At 45.2% G+C, this 18,530-nt stretch overlaps 1 protein-coding gene across 5 annotated transcripts in view; it reads right to left on the reverse strand.

Moving 5' to 3' along the window:
* The window catches only part of srgap1a (SLIT-ROBO Rho GTPase activating protein 1a), a 73,380-nt gene extending 57,344 nt beyond the window's left edge, over window positions 1-16,036 (reverse strand). For all 5 annotated transcript variants that reach the window (XM_023956102.2, XM_078949104.1, XM_023956101.2 and 2 more), the window contains exon 1: window positions 15,480-16,036. In XM_023956102.2, the coding sequence (XP_023811870.1) occupies window positions 15,480-15,543 (64 nt within the window). In that variant the 5' untranslated portion in view covers window positions 15,544-16,036. The remainder of the gene's footprint in view (window positions 1-15,479) is intronic.
* Window positions 16,037-18,530: the final 2,494 nt, after the last annotated feature.

Consider the following 18,530-nt stretch of genomic DNA (forward strand, 5'->3'; position numbering starts at 1 on the left):
CCCTCTCTTACACCCCTCACGAGGGGTCTGCCGGGGAGGAGTGCTTTGTGCCCTGTGACGTCTGGACCCTGGGCGGTCCAGGCTCGGGTCCCGGTGGACCGAGGGAACTGTGTCTCTGAGCAGAGCAGCTGGATTAATAACTTTGTGTTTGAGGGGAGGGAGGATGCTTTGTTACGTGTGTGCTTTGTTTTTTTGTTATGTGTGGGAGACTTCGGACTGCAATCCGTGCCGCCGCTCTGGGTTAGAGGCTGCCGGACTCAGGAGGAGAACCGTGTGTCCGAGCAGAGCTCGGACTTCCAGCTCTCACAGCGACTCTGGGGCGGTGTGTGAACTTTTCAAAGCAGGAATGCCGCTCAGTCCTTAGAAACTGTTCAAACAATCACGTGGATTTGTGTTTCCAGTCGTGTCCCGACTAAATAAAGGCTGATGATATTCCCACATATTTACGTGCAGCCAAGAAGCATATGTCTCTATGTCATTATGGAACATTTTGCTTTTTGCATCACTTATTGTGTTTCCAAAGAGCATAATTTTTGTTTTGCCCTTTTCTAATGAAAACGTGTTTAGAATAAACCATACTTTTATCTTATAACATTCAGTAGTAACAATTCTGATAAGCTTATTTGAATCAGTGACAGAGCAAAACAGATTTGTGTCATCAGCAAACAAATGGGGTTCAGTACTTTGGATACTTCACACAAATAGTTGAGTATAAAATATGAAATAGTTTTAGTCCTTATCCTGACCCTAGTGGGACACCACAGGTAGACATTCAGAACAAACCATTTCCTGCTGTGCGAGTTGCTCTCCCCCCATTTGTAATGCTAGATCTCTAAAGCCTGATCATTCCAGTTTCTTCAACAGAATTTTATGTTTTGGCTTCATTATGAGTCCTCTTTGAATGAAAAATGAAGTTTCTTCCAGGCCAAGCTTCCACTGGTGAGCTGCTTTCTACAGGCCACGCAGGACTAAGAGGCAAAAAAAGAGAACTGGTGTCGTTCTCTGCTCATGTGTTATTTTCTCTTTCGTCACTGAACGCCACATAAAGCAGCACCTTGCATGATGTGCAGGTTTTTTTTTAGGTCTTTCACAGGGCTGCGCCTGCGGAGTAACTGGAGGGGCACATGACAAACAACCCCACTATTCAAGACCGGGCCTGTAATTCTGAAGGGAAGGGCACATGCTGCAAACCCACTAAAGAGATGGAAGCATGTGGATGTGGGTGAGGACCTCCAAACTCCACACTCAGATTGATGGGAGGCTGAAGTTTGGTTGCAGCAGCGATACTGACCACGTTTAAGAAAGAAACAGAAACGTCTCCCAGAGGTAGAAAAGTCCCATCTGTGCTAATAAATGTTAGCAAGACGTTCAATTTATAATCAATGGAGACTTTGTTTTCGAATTTTCTACAGTGTGCTTGGTTTGGGCGAAAAATCGAATTTTTTGTTACAGGCGATTTTCAAAATTAACTAAATCGAGTTTTTGTGTAATGGTGCATTTTTGGCTTCCGTAGCGTTAGTGTCACACGGCGGTATTGCAAGCAACAAACAGCAACATCATAGCACACACGAAACAGCTGAGCAACAACATGGCTACCGGTGAGAGTGGGAAGTTTGTTCCCAAATGGTGCTACTCTCAAGGTGAATGTTTGTCTCCTTCTAGTCTACATCAGTGTTTTTCAACCTTTTTTGAGCCACGGCAAACTTTAAACTTTAAAATCCCACAGAGCACCAGCATCCAAAAATTTAAAAAAAAAGGAGAAACTCCCAGTGTGTATTGATCTACAGCCCCTCCATGATCTCACCTGCATTTTTGTGATAATTGTGGCAGAAAAACCTGGAAGTTGCAGCTGTTTTTTTTCTAAAAGATGTCATTAAAGTTAAGTCAGAAGATTTAAAAAGTGGTTGATGTGTGTTCGTTGTGGTTTCAGGACGTCAAAGGACGACTCATTGTGCACTGAGATGCTGTCACTTTAACCCAATGCATCATGGGAGATGTAGTGCAAACAGCCGCCGAACGCAGACAGACAAGCGTCTCTGAGCTTCATGGTTTTGTTCACTTGTTCCACGGTCTGACACCACATTCTGTGGAAAGCTACAGCGCTAAAGACGAGCTTTAGCTGGTATTTTTGTTGGAACTGAGAGACTTAATCTGCTAAATCGGAACAAGGAAGTGAAGACTTTAACCACTTGGGTTTGATTAAATTAAAAGACACGCCTCCAAGAATGATTGGTGGAGACAGTTAAAGGGGCGGGACTTTTCCAAAAACAGTCATAGCTGCAGCTAAATCGCGGTACCGTCATTCTTATCAAAACGTCTTTAATAGAATCAAATAAACAGAAAGAAAAAAGTATTTTATGATCTTTCATATTCCTAACTTCTCAGTGTTTTATCAGGATGTTTGGATGAACACAGAGCTGATATCCTGGAGATGGAAAATGTTTTTAGATCAGTGAATGAGGGTAATTTCCCACGGCACACCTGACCATCTCCCACAGCACACTGGTTGGAAAACACTGGTCTAGAAGACAAAGTGTGACTTAAAACACAGCTGGGACATTAAGTAACCTTTTTATTTTGGACAAATGAAAACAAGTGTAGAATAACAAAATAAGACAAAAATTATATAAAACAATAAAATTATATAAAATAAGACAAGACAAACTTATATAAGACAAAATTATATAAACGACACAAGTCCAAAAGCGAGTGAGAAGAAGAAAAATCTTAAACTGAACTATGATTCCAAGTGTGTTCACTTATTAATTATTAATCCCAGAAATTGGGGTTACATTTGTCTTGCGTTTGATTCAATAAAAGCAAAATTTGCTCTAAGTTGTCTGCCGTTTGTACTTATTGCTTTCCTTAAGTGGTGGGGGGGGGTCGAGGAAAAATCGGAAATCGAATTAAAAAAAAAATTTGTAGATTTTCTTTTTATCGCCCAGCCCCACAGTGTACTAATCTGAACGTTTAACTTACAGACTCATTTTAATGTCATCACTTCTATCTTTTCAAAATACGCATCATCATAAAAACTCGCGTTGGTTTAGACAAAATCGGACATTTTCAGCATTCGGCTCATCCAGCAGGCCGGCCTTTTCAAAGTAAAATACTTTTTTCAAGGTCAGAGAGAATGGATAATGTGTCCTATCTGCAAAGGAGCAGCTGGCTCCCCAGACAAAGTACAAATAAAAGTTTGTACAACCCACACACACACACACACACAAAAGCATACACACACCCATTTAAGCCTTTGCTAAATACACAATCTCTACTGTGTCCACACACAGACAACCTTGTCTTTGACTGAACCCTAAGCAGCATCAGAATCTCCCAGACTTTCAAATGTGTTTGTTAAAGTTTGCATAACGAGGATTTCTGCATCACTGTCTGAAGGAAATCCTTCAGTCGACGGTCTTCATTGGTTGCTTGTTCATGAGGTCAGATGTGGCGGCTGCATTTGTTAAAAAAAAAGACTGTTGCAAAATCATCATTGGAACACTGAACAGTGATATGTTTTTGCCTTATCTTATGCAGGTCTTATGTGTGAAACTGCAATAATATTAACAATAAAATAGCAGCTCGGTTCGTCCTTTTTCCAATACCTTGGTTGATTCTTCTTAATGTCTAAAATACAAAATTAGGCGTAAACTCAGATTTTAACTGAGTTTACTGCTTGCTGATTGCAATCCAAAGTTAGGATTATCGCCAAGAACAGGGTGTTTTTCAAGAAAAAACACACAAAACTTTAGCATTTAGCATAGTTTAGTGAAAACAACAGGGAACCAATGGAACAATGGAGTACGTTCCCTAAGGCCAGGGGTCGGCAACCCATGGCTCCGGAGCCACATGTGGCTCTTTCATCCATCTCTTGTGGCTCCCTGTGACTTTGGAAAATAATGAGTATTTTATAATAATTAAATTTTATTTTAGTTTGTTCATTTTTCATGGCATTTCAAAGGCGCTGATGGCTCCGCACGAAGCGCGAGCCACGTAAAAAACAGCTTTGTAATGAGCTCGTATTTATCGGGCGAGACCTGCAGAGCTGATAGCAGGAGGAGACACGCGGGGCGGCTTCAATAAACACTCCGATCTTCTGCCGGGAACTTGACGTGCCGTGGGGCAGAGACCAACTCGCTGATGACAGTCTGAGAGTTTGCGTCCTTTTCAAGCAATATTTATTAATATGTCTAATTATCCTAAGTTTGATTAGTTACTGTATGAATGTATAACTGATGATTATATTGCTGTTGTGTATTATTTCTACTTCATTGCTTGAAATAAACCATTTCAAATCAAATCAAATCAATGTGCATTTGCAGCGACGTATGTCCGATTGGCCAATCTACATGTCAATCAAGTCCCGCACTTCTCAGTGAGGATTTTGATTGGCTAGTGGATTTTAATGAAGTACTTTTTAAAAAAAAATCTTTTCTGGCCCGCACTCATGTCATTGAAGATCGACCGGTTGATCGCGATCGACGTACTGAGCACCTTGGAATTATATATACATGCATAATATATATAATGATATCAAAACGGGTTGTGGCTCCGGGTGCTTTCTTTTTATTAGGGCGGTCCCAAACGGCTCTTTGAGTAAAAAAGGTTGCCGACCCCTGCCTTAGGCAGATGTCAAAGTCCTACGTTCACACTGCAGGGCTTAATGCTCAATTCCTATTTTTTGAAAAAATTCGATTTTTTTTGCAAGACCGTTCACATTTCCAATTAAATCTAAACTTTTGTGATCTACAGTGTGACCGTGAAATGACCCAGAAGTGACCCGCATGCGCAGAGGAGTACTCAACGGTGAACGACGTCACTCGTTTGCGGAAGTAGTAGCCAACAATTAACAATGGATGTCAACAACAGTGTTGTTGGAGCAGCACAATAACAATCTTCTCATTTTAAGAAGGCATTGGAGCCAGGATCGTCTGGACCCACTGTTGTGGAATGGAGATGTGTATGTGCTGCTGCCGCATGCGCATGTGTGTGTAAGAGAGAGGAGAGAGCGCATGCAGCAAGGTAGAGAATGGGGGGGGGCGCATTTATGTTGTGTGTTAGGGAGGAAGGAGAACAGTAATAAAAGAAGGTTTCCCCCAGAATAAATCCTGTTGACTCTTTTTTAACCCGTTCTGGAGAATCTGAGGGTCCGAACGGGGAAGTGAACCCCGGAGGACGATCCGCCTTCGATCCCCGGCGCTTCTGAATACGGTCGGAAAGGGGAAAAAAAGTCATTGCGGGGAAGGTTCAACACCACGCTCGGCCATTTAGCTGGAAATATTTTCAAAAACCGCCTGGTTGCAATAAGAGCCCTGGAGTTTGGCCTGAATGGAGCTGTCACCCCAAATATTAATCCAGTCGGTGACCTCACTTCCCTTCCACTGACTGGTCTCAGCAGCATCGTCCACCATGGTTGATGTTTATGATCTAGTTCCTGCCTACTTTAATGCAGAATGATGACGTTTGTAGCGTATCAATGACGTACGGGTTGGATACATGTGGCCTGGCCGGTCAGACGGTGGTCGCATTTGAAAAGATTGGATACATATCGATTTGGACACATACCCAAGTGGCCTGGGTCGCATTTGAAAAGATCGGATCTGTGTCATTCAGACTGTCATGAAAAGATCAGATGCAGGTCGCATAGGGGCAAAAAAATCGGAATGGGGTCGTTTCAGCCTGCGGTGTGAACGTAGCCTAAGGGAATGGGCATTTTGTTGTTGTGCTTCTGCCAATGATGCTTCAAAAAGGTGTTCATTTAAGATTTCTGCCATGTTTTCACATTTGAGAAGCCTGCATGTGGGTTTACAATCTGTCATCCAGTTTTAGGGTGAATCTGCACAGCTTCTCTGCTCGGTGGAAGATCTCATGACGTTAAGTCAAAGGAAGCGGTCAAGAAGATCAAACAACAGATATATGGATCTATGGGAGCAGCGGAGAAACCACGAGGACAGTCCAAGTCAGTGGTTTTTTTTCTTGTTACCCCCTTTGGAGGAGGAGAAATGCTCCCTCTCCACACCCAGCCAGGATTCAGCCAGTGTCTGTGCTGTAAACCTCATCCTCAGGGTGGAGTCTGACGTGATTTCAATGAACTGATCCTCCTCAGCAGAGCTGCTGTGTTAAATGGATCTCTCAGTCAGAATTTGATTACATCAAACTCTAAGGCTGTGAATGGATTCAGTGTTTTGGCCTCTTTTCTTAACTCCTTCAATGAACACAAACATTTCCAGAAGCTTGAAGATCCAGATAAGCTTGAACACGGGACTCTTTTCATTCTAAAAAGTGCCGGTGCCCTCTTTCATGTCTGCTTTGTTCGGGTCTGGTTTGCTGGTGCAACGCCGTAACCCCATAAGTCATCCCTGACAACCTCGGTTTGAAGCTGCAGGCAGCTGCTCTCAGGCTGAGGATTAAAAGAAAAGCAAACCAGGCTGGGGGTTCAAATGAAAGCAAGATGTTCAGTGATATTGAGGAATATTGAGTCCAAAGAATTCGGGGCAGGTGAAGCATTGGGAGGGGGGTCTTTGCTTAAGAGGGTTTAAGATGAGGAAAGAGTCATTTCACGTAAACATCTTCTCTTTCAGAAACTTGTCACTAAACCCGATTCTGAAGAACCACACAATAAATTGGAAAACCTCAGAGAAATGTTTAAAAATGTTACCGTCCCAGTTTAAAAATGCAGATACATTTGCGCAGGATCTTCTGCAACTAACATCAAAGCATAATCCACAATCAAAGAGATATATATTTGTTATTATGACACAACGCACAGCGGACTCCAGACACACACCACTAATGAGTGTGAGGGCTGTAAACACTGGAGCTACATCAGGCCCGGTTCGTTATTATGCACGATACACATATTTCCAAAAGTAAACAAAGAAGGAGAGCCTTTTCTGTTCAGTGAGTGGAAGTCTGTTTCTTGTGCTGCATCGTACCAAGCTGACAGCTCAAAGCAAACATTAAAGGAGAGGTAATTTAACGCTGAACTAGAGGTTTTGAATTCCTTTGCTCTCTGCCTGATGCAACAAAATCCGTCGGGCCTCAGTCGCACCGAACGGGCATAATAATGAGCTGCAGACGGCTCGCTGCAGTGCAGCGGGGCCTGGATGATTAAAGTGAGTTACAGATAAACATTTCTGTGCCTTTCCCAGCCCAAACACAAACCTTAAAGGCTTTGCCACGTTCAGGTCCCTCTCAAAAGGAATTTCTGAGACTTCTGCTGACCCAAAACTCACTTCTCCTGACTGCAAACATATGAAAATATCTCAATATATATGACTTTGGTTGAGGAACCGCCGCCTGAAACCCAATCCGTCTCCTTGTCACACAATCCCCGTCAAAACCAGCAGGGATTAAACTCATTCAAGACATGCGTCTTTGAAAACCAAGACCTGAAGAATGAGGAAGTCCTCAGTGGACCCTCCCACCCCACAGGGGGTTCAAAGCAAAGACTGGCTGACCTGAACGTAGTCAACATCTAGAAGACCACAGGAAACAAGCAACCCCGACAAAGGCCCCCATAGCTAGCTGCAGGGGAAACTCATCCAGAGGAGCCGACAGAGTTACATGTGTTATCTGCTGTCAGGACGGTCCCGGCCCAGTTCGCAGGCCCTGGAAATGAGACAAAGATCTCCTCCAGATTATTGAAAGCTTTTGTAACCTTCCTCCAGTGAACTTCACTTGATAGGGCAGGAGAAACCAAATGCCATTTCTGCCTGCAGCCCCAACGAGATCCATCCACCTACTCTGGATAAAGGTGCAGGACCGGAGAGCGAGCGGGGACTCGGACCCACCTCAGGACAGCTGCTCAGAGACAAAGAGTGAGGAAGGACAAAGGCAAAGGAGATCAGCTTTCACCAGCCTTTGTTGCTCTATTATACAGAGCACGACCGAAGACAGAGTCCGGCCACTCCTTTCACTGATAGAAAATGACAGTCCAGACGTGCCATGTACCCATGTCTCAAACCACAGGACCCCCCCCAGAAGATGGAGGCTTCCTCCAGACCGCCTGACTAAACCAGGATGAGTGAGGCATGTCCACGGTGGAAATGTTCAAACACAGGGCTGCAGGTTTTTATGCCTCGATTAGCCTCATTTCTAAACCAGGAACATCACTTTAGTAAATTATGCTGAAAATATCTATAACCTGGTCCCAAAGTTTTCCTTCAAAACAGTTTTATTTCAATTCGGCGTCAACACTTTGGGTTGCAGGAACCAGAACGGGTCGGCACAGATTAACGCCTGTTCCACTTCCAGACTTAAAAAACTAGCTTTGCTTTGGAGTTCATCCCATCCCAATTAACCATTACCAGCAGGCATCTGGAGGGACAGCAATGCCCCACTTCATCCCAATCTAAACAAATTCGACGAAAAACGGAAGACGAGCCAAAGTTTTCTGAAAATGGAGCATTTGAAACCCCCAGTCTGAGCAGTTACTGCAAGACTGCAGGTTTCTGAGGTTCAAGCATAAATGTGCAAAAGACGAGTCTGTCTGAACAAATCATTAGGGTAATAAAATGGAAGATCATTTGCTGAAAATACTGCAATGATTATTGATTGATAAAATAATGTTATTGATTTTAAGCATTGTAGTTAAAGCAATAAAAAATTCACACATATTTATCAAACCCATTACAGAAAAGATGAAATGTATAGATTTAAAAGAAAAAAACAGAAGAAGAAAAACAAAAAACACTTAAGTCTAAATGAAAGAGTGACCGTTAACTAAAGACATTTAACAAATGCTGTTAAGGCCGTGTCACACAGCCGCTACGTACATTTTGCACACTTTCGACGTATGAAATGGCGGCCTTTCGTGATCCACGCACGGCGTGGTGTACGTAATTGGTAAGTGTTTGTTGCGTTCGTCATTCATGGGTTTCAGCCGACGGGTCTTTACGCAAATTTGGTTTTGAACTGCTCAAAAGTTTTGGTCGGTTGAGGATTACACAGTTCATGCATATTTTATGTAATTTTATATGCAATTATTATTTAAACCTTACGGAGTTGTGTGTGATTTTTACAAGATGCATATTGCAAAGTTGTGTTTTGTGGCTTTCAACATCTGCTCAAGAATGTCTAACGGACTTTTAACGCATGAACCACCAACCTGCATATCGTGTAAACGGCGCACATATCACGTTAAAATTTCATAACGTGCGCGCTAATCACTAATGAATTGCATATAAACAGCTCAATAATCACGCGCGCTTCATGTTCTACGTTGGTTTATGTGTACTTCGTGTAGTTTTTTTTGTTCTTTTTGTGGTTTCAACGTGGTTCATTCCTCATACTTCTTTCAAATTTTCACCTAAAGACTACGACTTACTGTTTTCACGTTTATTCACAAATGACCAATTTTCATCCGAACAGTATTATGGCTAAAATGTTTGTGGTCGCTGTGTGACACGGCCTTTAAAACCTCACGGCTGAAGAAAAAGCTCAGTAATAGTCCACTCTCACTGACAGGCTTGTCGGTGTGAAACCTTTTTTTAACTTCCACCAGCCGTCTAAGACGCCTGCTGTCTAGACCACAGCCAGGCTCAGCCAGAAGCCTTGGCAAAGCTGAGACCCGGGTATTAAGGTCAGAGAGCAGAGGTCAGCGCTTCGCTGATCAAGCGAACGACTGGACACAAAGCTGCCAGCTGAGGATTGGTGAGGGATAAGAAAAGGCCCTGCGAGTAATCAAAGGAAAGGTCCGGCATGTCAGCCCCTAGAACTACTGATCAATAATTTACACTCTGCGCTGAGTTTTTATAAAGTAGGTTAAGCAGAAGACTGGAATTTACCACACAGCTGTCAGACGCTATTAAACAGCTAAATTCAACATGACGGGGGGAAAAATCAAACTAAAAAAAAGCGTTCACCTAGAAAAACATCACAATGGTGGATTTACACAACTTTATTCAAACTCTGGTCATCCTTTATGTCAAATTCCTATTTAAAAGTCCTTCACTTTGATTAAGAACTCAACATCATAAGTTGCCTTTTTTTCACACAAGTATAGAGACTTTTTCATGTGATGTCTCACAGCTTTGGTCCACAAAACTGCTGCAGTGGAGGCTTTTAGTGTTAAATCAAAGAAGAAAAATGGAAAAACCAAAGTCCAAGATGTGGGATGTTTGCTAGATTTGAAGCTGAAAATGGCAAATCAAAGATGCGAGCCACAGATTGAAAGCAATCTCTGCAGATTGGGTCAAACTCACTGACAGCATCAGCTCTAGATGTCCTAAAAAAAAGCTTCTGAAGACAAACACGACAAAGACTTTTGCCACACATTAATCAGTCTGTTATGTGTTGCACATCACAACATTTGACTGATGTTCAAACTGCTCTATAAACAAAGGAATACCCAGAGGCACACGGTTAAGGCAGGGATTTGAACCGTCACAGCTCTCCCTCCTCATTGACAGAGTCTAACACTGTGGGATGGTGAGATGAAGAGTTTATCTGGACAAGCACGGGTTTTATAGTCATCCTCCAGAGCAACCTGTTGAATTAAGAGCTGCTCTGAATGTGTAACGGAGCCACAAATAGATCATGACTCAGCTGACTCATCATCTGACTCCAACAAGAAGGTTCAACCAAATCTCCATTTACGTTTATTGCTCAACAACTGGATGACGAGACGCCTCGTGACTCCAGAGTTACTGTTTTATTTATAATTGCAAGGAATCTAGACTATTTATGGAAATAGAAAAGGTTAGGCCTTTGTCACAATTGCCTTTAAGGGTGGATACGGGCTGTCTGGGGGCAAAAGAAATGGGCAAATCTGTGCAGGTGGCCCGCAGGAAATTTGAAGGTTTTAGTTTGCTCTGTAAACCCGTAGAGACAAAATGTTCATGCACATGTTTTTGTACAATCCACAAGCAGGTGAGACGCAGGTGTGTTGTACAGATTTTTTTTACCGATCTGGTCTGCACGATGCGCCCGTTAGTGCTGTTCACATGATAAATGCGTGCGTCCTACGGACACTTGTGTATCACGTGCATACGCCGTGCGAGCAGCGTTTGCGCGTGGTCAGTGAGGAGCCAGTAAGCGTACCCTAATAGAGACTAGAGTGTGGGGTAAGGATGCCGTCCAACAGCATCACCCGTACCTCATGAGTGCGTGGAACTTCTATTATCATTATATATACTTATATATGTAAGTAGAACACGTCAATGTAAGGGTGGGGTCATCTGGACCCCACAAGATAGCACAAGGGTTAAGATGCAGCTGCTCCTCTCTATGATCTCTACGGGCTCGGACAACCGAAAAACCCGCAGCACCTCTACGGCCAGGTCAACCCCTATATGGGTGCCTGTGACAACGCTGCTCTACCTGATGAAGGATAAGTTCAAATAACACCATAACCGTCAACCATCACCTGCTTTTTGGCTCTAAAATTAAATGTTATCCGTCAGCAAAGTAAGCAGTCAAAAGCAAAACTTTGTTGTGTGACAAATTAGATCTCCAGGTCTCTCTCCAAAAAGAGATTTTAACTCAAGGGACTTCCTGGTAAAATAAAGGTTAAGTGAAAAAATACAAGAGCTTTCTGTGGATCTGGAACCACAGCGGAAAGCGAAGCAGAAGTGGGAGCTTGGCTTCCAGAACCGGGCACGGCTCGGGCCTCCTTCTGCTACAAACCCACAATGAGCCTTTATTGTGCGGCTGATAAGTTGACAGCCGAGACCATGGGAAAGTCTGCAGAGCTCTATAGATTGCTTAAACAGAACATATCGGCTGGAGACGGGCGACCACATCAGAGCAGACATCTCAACAGCAGCGGGTCTCCATTACAGCGGGTTTAGGTTGGAAAGTGGGGCTACGATTAATCAGAATTACAGATGCAAAGAAGACTGAAGGCTGCACTGCATTAACCTCATCATTCAACAGCACCCTGCACACCCCCCAAAGCGTCTCATCCGGACATTCTTGCCTAAAGGGTGGTCTTTGACTGTTGATAAGAGGGACAGAAGATTCAAAGGCCTTTTTCATGGGGTCAAAAGGTTAAAGCAAAAGAGGAAGGCGAGGGGGGAGGAACAAAAGATGCTTTAAGATTGGTTAATCAAATGTCTGTCCATCACTGTTCTGTGCTCTACTCTCTGGTAATGGGTGGGGGAGGGGGGGGGGGGGGGGGGTTTGGAGGAATGAATAAAAACGGGTTCCTTTTCCCCCATACCAGCTGAATTCTCCCCAGAGCTCTACATGCTCTCCCGCTAGCTTACAGCCCCTCACAACCTAACGTTAGCGCTGAGCAATATCATAGCCGTCCAGTTTAGGTCCAGATTCCAGCTCAGACGAGGAAAACAAAGACGTTCAAGGATCCGATTGTCTGACAGTGGAAGCAACAGTTCTGCTTTTTCCAGATTCAGCCATTACACAGCAGAATGGTATGTTCATCCAGTAAAACAGTATGTCTGTCTCTATAAAGCCAAATGTTACTAAGAGCCCCCCCTTTATTGAAGCCTACATTGATTATATTGTTAACTTAACTTGTGGGGGGGGGTCCTAAAAACCATGTGGGGTTGGGCCTCGAGGGGCCAACGGGTTGAGGACGCATCTGACCAAATCTGTCCGAATCATCATCTAGAGACTCCCACTCTCTGAATAAATGATGACAGAGTCGGAGAATGTGACCCCCCCAAACATCAGCATCATGAGCTCAGGGACTGACCTCATCTTGCCCCCCCCTTTAACTGGGAGGAAGGCAGCAGCAAAGTCTGATGAATGCATTACGGCCCCCAGCCTTCGGATCCAGCATGGATCCAAACACTGAAATGATCCAAAACGTTCCTGAATCTCTGTCCATCCTTACGTTTCGGCCCCACAGAGAGACGCCCGGCAGCAGACGTTCAGTGTGGAGCGTCTGCTTTTTAACCTGTAGGGTGTTAGACTCCACGGCCTCCTCTGGGTCGCTGTGATCGGTTTTTAAGTCAGAAACAACTTAGCCGGAGCAGAGTTCTCTGTTCGTTGGTCGTGTTCGTTTTGTGTGGGGCAGCTGCACACATGTCATCTGAAAAGCACAGCGGGGAACATTCGTGCTCAGCAGACTTTATTAGAACAGCAAAAAAAAGGCAGAGTGGACACAGATGGGGGCTGTCAATAACAATTCGCCCAGCCGTGTGAGCGCAAACACAGACGCCACACCCAGCGCCACACCGCAGCACGGAGCCGTGCTACCGCCGCACCAGGAGTTATTGGAGGCCGGGCGGCAAAACCAGACGGCCAATGCCTGGATGGATGTGAAGAAGTGCTGCAGGAGGTGCAAGACCTCCATGAGTCTGACAAACTGCTCTGATGCCACTGAGGGTGGAGAAGCTCCAACCGTCACAGACAGCTTTCAGGAAAAGAGAATTAAAATGGAGCAGTGAGTTCATTCAAGAGCTGAGGTCATGGTGAGAAAGCAAAAACAGAAGTTCACGTAAATGCCCACAGAGTTTCATTTGGAGCTTTTTTATGACTTCAAAACGATGTGAAGCAAAGCAAACGGTAGAGAAGTCCTGCAGAAGCATCGACTCGTTAGCTCCATGCTACAGAAACCCAACTCAGAGGAAAACTCCCGCCACTCTGCAGACACTGTGTCATAGAAAACGCCACTGGCCTTTTGGTTTGGGCTAAAAGCGGAATCATCATCATCATCATTAAAAGACCACTGGGAACGCTTTGACAAACGATTAAAAGATGATCTGAGTGGGACTTCAGGGCCAGAAGAGTCTTTTTATAAAGTGAAATCACAGAAAAAAATGAATATCCAGAGTTAAAATGACACCCTTTGTCTTTGAATTAGTCTCAAAGATCTAAAATAGACTACTTTGTAAAAAAAAAAAAAGTCAAACGGGAGGACAGGTGAGTGAACAGGTGGAGCATCACATGACAGTCAGCACTACAAGCTCCAAAGCGAATGACGACAATTACAAATGACACAATAAATAAATGATTCCAACTGAAACTAGAAGGAGCTGCGTTTCCAGAAGGAAATGCAGGGTTGATGCTGTGTTACTGAAAGAAAATGAAAATAATAAAGAAAGGAAGAAATGATCAAAGTTGACTATAAATAAAGTAAAAACAGCACAATAACAAAAAAGATATGTTTGTGAAAAACACCAGAGCCGGGTATCGAACCAGCGAGCTTCTGCACCAAGGATTCCCCATGAGGCAAAAATCCTGGAAAATTTGGATCTGAAGGACCAAAAATTCATAGCTGGAAAAAGCAAAGAAATGGTGGAACAGGAAAACAACGGGCTGAATAACATTCAATTAATGATGGGAGACGACGCTCAACATCGTTGGGAAAACCGAAGTGTGAGGAGCGGAGAACGCGGAGCAGGAGCTCAGACGCCGGCGCTGGTGGTTTCCCAGGCTGCTCCTTGTTGAGCTTCTCAGTCAGCGTCTGCTCGGCAGAGGTCGCCTCTGGCCATCTCCAGCCCGCCCCACATGTGATCCCGCTCATTACTCCCCTCATAAAAGGCTTTTACAAAAGCAAATCAGAAGCTGCTGGAAAACACATGAATTACAGAGTAGATGTGTGTGTGGGGGGGGGGGGGGGGTACATTTCATTCCCATGACTGTGGAAGTTGTTGTCACAACAGGAAGAAGAAACAAACTCAACAGCAAACTTAAAATCTATGAAAGTGCTTCGATACTATAAAGAATAAATAAAAAAAAAAAATCAACAAATTCTCGGGCCCTTAGGGATTGATCTCAGCCTGTAATCATGTCCATCCTCAGGTGACACATCCAGGGTCTTTCCTGACCCGGGCCCCCTGACTCGGCATCAGCTGTTCCGGGGCCAAAGCTCTTAGTCATGATCACAGAGAGAGGAAGCTCTCCTCCACATTCCTCCCAAATGAGAGCTCCTGCTCCGCCACGTGATCTACAGGTCTGACCCCTGACCCCCTTTCAGCTCTGCAGACCCCCCCCCCACACACACGCATTGAAACAGGGATGGAATCAGGCGTGAAAGGGTGGCTTCGGAGCTCTCTGAAGGCACCAGGGAACGGATCTCATTGGCTGAGGGCCAAGTCCCCATGGTTACGCCTCTGTCCTCTGTGCGTGCGCGTGTGTGCACGCACGGGTGGTTTGAAGGGGACAAGTTGGGGAGGCATCACGACCACGTCTAACTCTACACCCCCACCCCCCACGGTAAATCACAGCGGATCAGTGCTTCCATCAACCGAACCGGGCTGCAGATCACGGACCTCCAGGAACCAGAAGCCACTCAAACCCACATGATGACCCGACCCAACATGGGGTTCGGGTTCTGATCCGTTATCAGATCCGGTGACCGCATTCCTTTCTCCCGACTCCTTTTCCACTCCAGCCTCGGAAAACTTTCCTGATAAACCCACATTTTCATTTTCCACACTTCCCCGGATCCCGCCAACTTTTTTTCACCCCGACAAACGAGCCGCCATCATCGGCCGGGAACCGCATTCGACTAGCGGGTCTGGACCCCACGAACACAGCGGTACCGGGTACCGGACACCCGTACGTACCTTTGACTTGGCTCTCGTACTCCGTGATGATCTCTTTGTCCTTCTTGGACCTCGGCGCGGACATTTTCCGTGTTTCTGCGCGCGAGGCTCCTTCCAAACTTCAGGGGAAAGTGTTTGTCAACAAGCGGGAATCCTACCGCGGCATCCCGTCCCGGTGGAACCGAGGGGCGAAGGCGGACGCGACCCAGGCAGCTCGGTTTTAAGCAGCAAACGGGTTCCGAAGGCGCGCGGGGCTTTGGTCCTTCATCATGGTTCTGCTTCCCCCGTGAATACACGGCGGGGCCGCGGTCCCGCTTCCCCCCTCCACCCGCGAATCCTCAACTCCGCGAACGGCGCAACAGCCGCCGCGGCAGCAAAAACGGCTTCACAACTTTCTCCCGGTGGGTCCAACCAAAGCGCGGCAGCCGGAGCCGAACCTCCAGCCCAGTTTGGGTGATTTCCGGGAGTGCCTTCCCGTTTGGGAATCGTTACCCCCACGCGCGTGCCCGCTCTTGGTTCCCCCTCCTCCCAACTACTCCCAGCACGCTCCGAGGCAGACAGGGAGGAAGGCAGACTGCAGCACGAGGCAGGAGACGCGCGCGGGTAGCAGGGGCGTGCCCATCAAGTTTGGGGCCCACACAAGAGGCACCCGGGGGGGGGGTTACCAAATGGGGGAGACCATAAGCAATAGTTTTTATTTACAACTGAACGCTCACATTAATTAATACTCACAGACTTCATTCAGGGGGAGATGTCTCTGCAGGTGGCCATCTGTTGAGGGGAATGGCCCCCATTACACACCCATGTGGGGTAAGGAGGCCCTATTCAGCCTCCCAGTTTTAAGAACCCTATTTCAAATAAAAACATTATTGATTTAGGAAAAATAAAATAAAAATATGAAACCATAAGCACCCTTGTACACACTGTAAACACTATTTTCAAAATGGCGGACTTTCGTTTGGGTTTTTGGTCGCTTGGGGGTGACGAACGTGTCTACATATTTTTTTTAGAAAAATCAGCTAAACTTTTTGTTTTTAAACTTATCCTGCCCAACAGCTGGGCAGACAGATAAGAGCTGAAGGCCTCTTGTATTGAACATATTTTATTTGAACAACAGGGGTTATGAATCTTCTGACAAACCAGGGGGGTATTCCAGGAAGCATGTTTAAACTCCCCTGACTTTAACCCTGAACTCTGGCTGAAATCCGGATATGAGTTAGCGTAATTACGGTCTACTTGGTAACCCTGGGTTAATGCGCGTGCACGTGAAGTACATAAAGACATTCTCAATGGATCGCCGATTTCTGGAGTCACCATGGAAACACGTGGTGAAAAAAAGAGATCGCTATACTTCAGTGAGACAGAGTCTGAGATTAATGACGGCGTATGAAGATTATACGTCCATCAATAAAGGAATACGGCTGCATCATCAGCAAAAAGAGTTTCTGCTTGGAGAAAAAGAATAGACAAAGTAAACCCACGAGTTTCTGATCTCATTTCTATTTTCATTGTGAGCTTGGTTGGCTAAACAGCTAAACACATTTGGTCAAAAACCCACACTTCCGTCCAGACAGGCAAAGGGAATGGTATCCCACAATCCCTTGCGGTCCCGATCTAACAGCAGCACCAAAGTTACACCTACCTGTACTTCATTGAATGAAAGTAATATAACTGTCTGATAACTACGTGTTATTTTTAAGCTGACTTAACTAAAAAAATGATTTATCTTAACTGAAGCAAATAATTAATTTAGATCAAAGTAAAAAGTTTCTCTTTCCAACATCCATATGTGGTCTTATCACCCTCTCATGGTGGAAAAAGTATTATCTGAGCTTCTTCATCCACTAAATCATCTTCAAATGGACACGCCATGCTGCTTCACCTCTCTGTAAACAAACTAACCTTCAACTAAACCTGCTCCAGACCAGGTTATGTTCAGAGCATGAGTTGCTATGGCAACTTGACCTACCCTGAAACATACCTCCATTTCTGGAACCGAAAGCTGAGGTTATCAACTTCCTTAGCCTCAAACTTACCGTGGGAGCTAGCATAACCTGCTTCCTGGAATACCCCCCTGAGGTATGTCTGAATAAACCCCTTTTGTAATTGAGGCCAAACTTTATTCACTGTAACCCTTGTGCTATCTTAGATGACCCCCCCTTCCATTGACGTGTTCTCCCTACCATGACAAAGGTGGATAAAGGTGGAAAGATTTCATGTAATCCATGGACACCAGTGAAGATCACAAATCATTGAAGAAAAAAGGTTCAGAGCTCTGTCTAGTGGGTCTAGATGACCCAACTCCCAAAGTTAAAGTGCCTAGGATAGAACAAGGGTTAATCATATTTGAAAATCTTTTGTGTTGGACCGGACGGAAAAGGTAAGGAGGGGTGTTAGAGATGGGGGGATAGGAGGGTGATTATAGAGGGGGGGGGGGGGGTAAAACCATGAAGCAGCATAAAGCAACAAGTTTCTGGATGGTTATAATCATTACAGTGAGGTTCAGATGCAATACCAGGCAAGGCAGGGGCCAGCCGCCCCCGCCCAGGAGGAGGACACCCAGGGGAAGAGGGGGTCCACAGGAAGTGTTGTAAACATGGCCCGACCAGGCTCACCCACAGTTGGAACTTTGGCGAGGCCCAGCGCTCAGGGGCAAGGACCAGAACCCACACCACAGGGATCCCTCTCCCTGCATGGAGGGAGGGCTGCCGGGCCCAGGAAGCCAGCACCTATGGGACACCACCGCCGTTGCCAAGGGCCCAGTACCCCCCCTCCAGGGATGGGGTAGGGGACAGATGGTTCGAGGTCCCACCTTCCTTGTGGAATGCATGTATGTGTGTTTATGTTCGAATGTATATTTTGAAGGGTAAAGGGTGTGTGTACTAAGAGGGTGCAGTTAAAATTGGCGGGTAGGGCACTGAAAAGACATCTGCTGCTTGCTGGCAGTGATGTCCAAGCGCCCCCCTACCAAGGGTAAAAATAAATCAACAAAATTACATATTTGGATTTCATGGATGGAGGTTTTTTGTTAACCACGCACACATTCCTAACATCTTCATGTCTTATTGTTTT

This window comes from Oryzias latipes, chromosome 6, assembly GCF_053564925.1.
Source record: "Oryzias latipes strain Hd-rR chromosome 6, Olatipes_Hd-rR_3.1".
Taxonomy (NCBI): domain Eukaryota; kingdom Metazoa; phylum Chordata; class Actinopteri; order Beloniformes; family Adrianichthyidae; genus Oryzias; species Oryzias latipes.